At 41.9% G+C, this 8,119-nt stretch overlaps 1 protein-coding gene across 1 annotated transcript; it reads right to left on the bottom strand.

Annotated features, from left to right (window-relative positions):
* Positions 1-5,360: 5,360 nt before the first annotated feature.
* NDN (necdin, MAGE family member) lies at positions 5,361-7,046 on the bottom strand. Its single transcript, XM_077868699.1, has one exon. The coding sequence runs from the start codon at positions 6,917-6,919 to the stop codon at positions 5,942-5,944; it is 978 nt and encodes a 325-aa protein (XP_077724825.1). The 5' UTR covers positions 6,920-7,046; the 3' UTR covers positions 5,361-5,941.
* Positions 7,047-8,119: the final 1,073 nt, after the last annotated feature.

Here is an 8,119-nt window from a genome sequence, read left to right as displayed (position 1 = left end):
CTCTGGGAAACGAATAAGGAGTAGTGGAAGGGGAGGTGGGCGGGGAGATGGGGTGTGGGTGATGGGCCCTGAGGGGGGCACTTGACGGGATGAGCACTGGGTGTTATACTATATGTTGGCAAATCGAACTCCAATAAAAAAATAAAAATATATACCTGATCAATTAGCATAGAAATGGTGTCTTGATTTAAGAAGTGTGGTTGGATTCCTTTCTCTTTTCATTTTTGCACTTACTGTATGTGTTACCTTTGGAACAGTAACCTGTTTGTGTTCTTGTCTCATTTCCCTAGTAAGAAGTTATTTGTTTACTCCATTTTTTTTCTTTAAAAAATACTACTTCAAGCCTGTTAGAATGTCTATTATTTAAAAAAAAAAAAACATGAAATCAAGCATTGGTGAAGATGTCGAGAAAAAACAGAACACTTCTCCACTGTTGGGGGAATATAAATCAATGCAGGAGTATAGAGCTTCCTCAAAAAATTAAAAACTATCATGTGATCATGATATCATTATAATGATATATCATGATAATATCATGATATTAGAACAATCATGTGATCCAACAATTTCACTTCTGGACATTTATCCAAAGGAATCAAAATCACTACCTTGAAAATATATCTGCAGTTTCATGTTCACTGCAACATTATTTGCAATAGCCAAAACATAGAAATAACCTGAATGTCCATCAGTGGATGAATAAAGAAAATTATCTATCTATCTATGAATATCTATCATCTATCTATCTATCTATCTATCTATCTATCTATCTATCTATCATCTATCTATCAACTATCTATCTATAAAAGGAAGGAAACCCTGCCAATTGCAACATGGATGACACTTGAGGGCATTATGCTAAGTGGAATAAGTCTGAAATGGAGAAATACAAATGCCATATGATGTCACTTATAAATGGAATTTTTTTATTTTTAAAGTGTCTTATTTACTTATTCATGAGAGACACACAGAGAGAGAGGCAGAGACATTGGCAGAGCTAGAAGCAGGCTCCCTGCAGGGAGTGGGATATAGGACTCAGTTCCAGGACCCCAGGACCACGCCCTGAGCCAAAGGCAGACATTCAACCACTGAGCCACCCAGGTGCCCCTGGAATATATATGAATGTATATATATATAATATGAAATATATATATAATGAAATATATATATATATATATGAAATAATTTCTACACCTAGTATGAGGCTCTAACTTACAACCCTAAGATCAAGAGTTACATGCTTTACTGACTGAGCCAGCCGGGTACCCCATAAATGGAATTTAAAAAAAAACAACCTGAAATCATAGATACAGAGAATGAATTAATGGTTGTCAGAGATGGTGATTAGAGGTGGCGTGAGATGGGTAAGGGTAGTCAAAAGGTACATTCTTTCAGTTATAAAATTATAACTGGGGATATAACATGCAGCATGGTGAGTATAGTTAATAATACTGTATTACATATATGAAAGTTGCTAGGAGAGCAGATTTTAAAAGTTCTCATCATCATAAGTGTAGTGTCCACCTGTCACCATACAATGTTATTACAATATTATTGACTATATTCCCTATGCTGTAAATATCAAGGTGAACACTGAGGAATATATACAATTGTCCAATCACTGTGTTGTACACCTAAAACTAATATATCATTGTATGTCAACTATAGTTCAATAATAAAAATTTACAAAATAAAAAAATCCCCAAAAAACTTCTCATCACAAGAAAAAAAATTGTAGCAATGTGTAGTGATGGATGTTAACTAAATGTTGTTCACCTAAAACTAATAGTATATACCAATCATATCTCAACAAAAATCAAATAAATAAAATTCTACTAGATATTGGTCCAATTTCTTAGTGTATTCAAAGAACTAACTCTTGAAATAATTCTTGTTTACATTATTTTTCTGAATAAATTTTCACTAATTTCAACTTGTCCCTATATCCTTTACTTTAGAGTATGTAATAATCCAGGAAGAGACAGAACAAATGTATTTATAAATAGCATGTACATGTTGTGTATATTGTTTAGAATGCTGCTGTAATACTCAGAGAACATGGCTGTGGTTTGAAGGCTAGGGTAGCATTCCCACTAGAGTGGTGTTCATGAGTTGATTATGTGAAGGCTCAAGGTGGAAGAGGCCATCGAAGGCTTTCCTAGCAGAGGAAATACTAAACCGCATAACATGTTTTTTTGAAACACATCTTTCCAATGTAATAATGATACTACAAATGTTGTTTTCCTTTCTCAGAATAGATCAGGTGGCACTGTATTTTTTATTAAGTTTACACAGGCCCTTTTTGTCCTTCATGACTTTAATAAAATGAAGTTGATTACCATGAAATATGTGTGCGGTGTTTGTTAAAAAAAAAAAAAGAAAGAAAAGAAAGAAAAGAAAGAAAAGAAAAGAAAAGAAAAGAAAAGAAAAGAAAAGAAAAGAAAAGAAAAGAAAAGAAAAAAGAAAGTGAGATTCCAGCCAGCAGAACAGATAAAACATTTCGTGTTGTAATTAAGAACTCTTCCCCAGCCATAGCAGTCTGAGCTTCACACTCTCATCCAAGATTCATATCAAGGATTTGCAGACTCCTTTCTGTAAGTAACCTTGCCCAGCACCAATAAGGTGAGCTTTCTGGAAAATATTTGACAAGCCCTCCAACCTTTTATTTGTGCCCAGTGTAAAAATATAAGAAAAGTATTGAATGCTCCCTTCAGGCACCCCATGCTGGGGTAGATATATTTTGGACCACATATGAATTAACACCCCTGCTTGCTAGGAAGCCTCTTTCAAGTCTGGCTACCTCAGACAGTATAGGACCTGTGCAGCCCTGCGCATGTCACTTGATGGGGTCAGCTCCTCATTTCTCATGATACAGTCTTTCTCCTTTTCCACAGATTCAGTTTTCTATGGCATGGATATTGTGCCTGCATCTGTGAGCATGGGGCAGCTTTGGAATGGTTCTTTCTTGTTCTGTCTCCCTTTCTGATATTTCCTACCCATTTCTTCTCCCTTCCTCTCTATTTCCTTTCACTATTATTTATATTCCCCAAATGAATGAGACCATATAATGTTTGTCCTTCTCCTACATGGAAGACTCCTAACTCTGGGAAGCGAACTAGGGGTGGTGGAAGGGGAGGAGGGCGGGGGGTGGGAGTGACTGGGTGGCGGGCACTGAGGGGGGCACTTGACGGGATGAGCACTGGGTGTTGTTCTCTATGTTGGCAAATTGAACACCAATAAAAAATAAATTTATTATTAAAAAAAAGGAATGGTTCTTTCTGTCTCTCATAGCAGAGAGAAAATTGAATAAAAACACATGGAGTTAAGTAGGAGGTGCAGGACTGACTGCTCAGGGAGCTCTGGGTTTGATTGAACAAGTAGACAGGAGTCACAGTGCTACAAAGAGTCAGCTCACCAGTGAGGAGAGCAATAGGACATTAGAGAAAATGACCAGCATGCTGCCATGGCAGGAATGACAGCTGTGGCCTTGCTCCAGAAATGAAACATCCTTGATATCTCCTTTATTATTTTATTTTATTTATTTTATTTTATTTTATTTATTATTTTATTTATTTTATATTTTATTTTAATTTTATTTTTTAAAAATATATATTATTGAAGTTCGATTTGCCAACATATAGTATATTTTATTTTTATTCATGAGAGACACAGAGAGAGAGACAGAGACACAGGCAGAGGGAGAAGCAGATTCCCCATGGGGAGCCACATGCAGGACTCAATCCCAGGATCCCAGGATCACGACCTGAGCCAAAGGCAGATGGTCAACCACGGAATCACCCAGGTGACCCAATATCCCCATCATTTTAAATTTAAGGGGGCATATTTATTTTGCTTCTACAGAGAATTTTTGGATGAGAAGTAAGTAATATTCTTTAACATTTCTAAAATAAATAGATATCTTGACTTTGGGTAAGTGGTGGCATCAAAACCAGGTCACCTCTGCCTGAATTACTGCAGAACTGCCTCTGCCATAGTAAGTCTACTAACTGAGGATGGATTTCTCTGAGCATACAAAGCTTCTTGAACATTTTTAGCCCCTGCACATACCTATTAATTTATGCCGTCAAGTGTTGGGAATCCTGTCAATACAGATGTAATTCCCTCACCCAAATACAACTCCATTTACTTCTTTAGGGGATGATGTCACACGTGTTCACTTTATTATCTGGTCTTTCTCCAGAAAGAATTCTGGCTTTGACAAAATGATCTTTTCCTATCTTCTTAAGTTTGAAGGACTTCTGGTCTTATTAAATGCCCATTTCTTGCCCCACTCCTTTGTAGGACTGAAAGCTTCATAATGAGGTTTATCTCATGATTGCCCCTCACCCCTATCCTCATTCCATTCCACCCTTGGAGGAATTGCCCAGTGGCCCATTGCAATTCAAGAACTGCTGGATCACAGATGTGCCATAGGCACCCTTCCCACCCTAAACCCACCTCCCGCCCCAAGGTATCCCCTGTGTCTTCCTCTGCATCACTTCAGAGAAGGCACCTTCACCTCAGTCTTCTAGGAAGACCACGTTTCAATTCTTGGCTTCACTGCCAAGCAGTAATATGATCTGGTTACGCCCATTAATCTCGCTGAAACCAAGTTTCTTAATGTGTACAATCAGAATAAAATTGCTTTCTCTAAGAGTAATGTGAGGATTCATCAGAAAAAAATCCCTAGCCTCTTATGTAGGACTTTATGTCTTGAGGGTAGGGAGTAGAGTACATTCTATAACATGGAATATTAGATATATGTATTTTTATATACATATAAAATATATATATATATATATATAAAAGCAGGACGTGTAGGGCAGTTGTAGGCAGGTGGGGAAAGTGTAGGCTATGGACTCATTCTGTATGAATTAAAATCCTAGCTCCTCCTCTCACTAAGCTTTATGATCTGGGGAAAGTTAGTTACATACTTTGTTCCTATATTTCCTCCATGGTGCAGATATAGTAAGTATCTGCCTCAAAGGCTGTTTTACGTATTAAAGAGAAAATACACAAAAAGGGCTTTAGCACAATGCCCCACGCTTAAATGTCCATAGTAAACAGCTAAATTTAATAAAATGTAGAAAATGTGAGAAAGGAACTTTCAATGTTTACACTTGTTTCTCTGTGGTGCGATTATGAACATTTTTGCTTTGTGGTTTTTCTACTTTTCTGTATTTGTCAGTTTTGAAATGAACATGTAAGTCACATTTAAAAAACCATAAACTTCACACATTTGTAATGATGACCAGTGACTGTCCCATCCTATTCGATAAAATTATATTTGTTCATCAGGTAAAAAGTTATTCCCAACCCATCCTACTTTGTTAAAAAGATAAAGTACACTTTTCCAAAAATGATTGTATCACAATAATTTTTAATGTTTAAAGTTTACTCATGGTGGGGCTGTAATTTGTGTTTAGTAAAGTGTGCCAAGTGCCCACATCGAGACCATTTCTGTCCACATCACTGCATTCCATATGGATGTTTCCTGTGCCCATCGAGGTCCTAAAGAGAGGGGCCTTGACTTTTCCCTTGGTTAGGCCAGCTTTACTGGGGAGTCTTTCCAAACTCTCCAGAAGTAGTCTACTCTAATACACATCATCCGTTCCATATAAAAGAATAAGATGGAAAATTTCTCAATGAATTTCATAAGTTTAGCACGTCTCTGGTACAAAAAATTCAAAGGTAGCACAAAAGCGAAAGCACCAACCGAGCTTACTCATAAACAAACATGCATAAATTCTACACACTATCTAGGAGTACTGAAATGAATACAACATTGCATTAAAAGGTATAAAAGCACAGTACTGAAAACTTAAAAGTTACACGTGAAATACTGCACTGTAAATCCTGAATACTCTAGTAATGTCCCACCCCCACCCCTCCACCGCCCTGGTGAGGGTCAGAAACCATTAATATCTGCCTCCAGACCTTGCTAGTCCTCGGAGACACTGCTGCGGGGGCAGTAGGCAGTGGGATCAGCCTCCCGCAGAGCTCTGGCCTCCTCCAGAGCTTCTCTGTATCGGGAAGGCCAGGCCTGGGGGTCTTTCTTAAAGACTCTGGCCAGGAACTCCATGATTTGCATCTTGGTGATTTCGCGGCTGGCACGGGAGCCCCAGAAGAACTCATACTCAGGTGGCTCTACGTGGGGCACGCGCTGGTACTTCAGGTAATTCTGTCGGACGAACTCCTCGGTGATGAGCTTCCTCACGTCTCCAAAGGTGGAGTGCTTCTTCCAGGGCCGCAGCCCCAGGATGCGCAGCACGTTCCAGACGGCGCTCTCTCTGGCGCCGCGACCCTTCACGTAGATGAGGCTCAGGATCATCAGCAGGAGGCCTGTCATGGGCATGCGGTTGCTCAGCGCCACCCTGTCCAGCTCCTCCGGCTCAAGCGCTTTAACGAGCGAAAACTCCATCGTGTGCAGGCTAGTGAGCCTCAGGTGCAGCCCGAACACTCGTGCGAGGATGAGACTGGTGCGCCTGAGGATGCTTCTGCACCATTTCTTGTAACTGCCGATGACATCCTTCACCATGTCTGGGAACCATATGATCATTCTCTTCTGGTCCTTGACCAACACGTACCACATGAGCTCGTGCGCCTTCTGCACCAGTTGGGCCGGGGCTGGCGGCGCAGGGGCAGGCTGGGCCGCGGTCGGGGCCTGGTGGGCGCGGCCTTCCTCCGTGGCCTGCTGCAGGGCCTTTGGGTCTCCCTCTTCGCTGGACGCCTGGGGTGGAGGCGAGGCCAGAGAGCCGTCGGTCGGGCCTGAAGGACGCCTCTCCGGCCCTGCGAGGGTGGCGGCCTGAGACGCGGACGGGGAGGGCTCCCCGGGACCCCCAGGACTGCGGTGCGCCTCGGAATTGGAGGCCTCGGCTGCAGAGACGAGGTCACACACATCCTTACTTTGTTCGGACATGTCTGCGCCGTCTGACTAGGGCACGGCCTCCGCGTCCAAGAGCTCCTCGAGCCTGCGCTCCCTCCGCGGACTCCCGGAGAGGAAGTGCGCGTTGCTGCGCGCGGCGCCTTCCGCAGCAGCCTGGCGGGGCGGGGCGGCGGCGGAACTGGCCAATGCGCTTGCGCGTCCGCAAGCCGAGCGCCGGGCTCCTGCCGGGCTCCTGCCGGGCTCCTGCCGGCGGGGCGGGGCGGGGCGGGGCGGGGCGGGGCGGGGCGGGGCGGCCCGGCCCCCTTAGAGGTAGTGCGGGGCCCCCAGGACCAGGACAGTACTGACCTGCAGGCTTCCCATTTGGGCTGAGGTGGTGGTGGGGAAGAGGGGAGGAGGATGCATGAGCACTGGAGAAGGAGTAAGTTTAAGGAGAAAGATGATAACTTAACTTTCTGAGATAAGTTTCTTGAGTTTCTTAGGAAATGTTTTATTTGGGTGGATCCAGAATCAAGGTACATCTAAAAGTCCCGGAGAAAGATCTAGGCTGGTGTGTGTCTGTGTAAACTTGAGTTTCATGACAGTGAATGTGAGAATTTAAACCTAGAGAATAATCAGGATTGCCCAACCGAAAAACTGTGAAGAGGAGGACTGAGATTGGAATCCTAAGAATTGCCAATAAAAACTGAGTCCCCGCCACATCAGACAGGTCATAAAAGGAGAAATGCTGAATTTAGGCAATACATGTGCAAACGGAACTTTCTTGGATATAATATACGAATGACATCGCTAGTGTTTTAATGGTCATTGATTTTGGTTTTCTACTTACCTTCGGTCATTTGGATTTGCTTTTAATTTTTCCATTAAGAGCTCAACTTACAAAGATTGTCATATTTATTAGCATAAACTTTTTCCCTAATCTGCCTGGCACCCTATCTTCCCTGATGACTGCTATGACTTCTGCCCCTGTGGTGTGAAAACTTCACCTTCTCCTAGGACCCCACCACACTCTCTCAACATCTGACTGATCACATGTGGCAGCCACACCCAAATCCCTTCCAAGACTTGTTTTTCTTTTTGTTTTGTTTTGTTTTGTTTTAACGTAGATCATAATTGGCAATCTTTGTCATGACCAACAACGAGATGATCCATAATTGTAGTTGTGTGTGTGTTTTGTTATTGTTTTGTGATTTTTCTTTCATTATCTGTTTTAATTTTAGAAAACACTTACATATT

The sequence above is a fragment of the Canis aureus genome, chromosome 2 (genome assembly GCF_053574225.1).
Source record: "Canis aureus isolate CA01 chromosome 2, VMU_Caureus_v.1.0, whole genome shotgun sequence".
NCBI lineage: Eukaryota > Metazoa > Chordata > Mammalia > Carnivora > Canidae > Canis > Canis aureus.
Note: the sequence above shows the minus strand (reverse complement) of the source record. Positions and strands in the feature narration are given on the sequence as shown.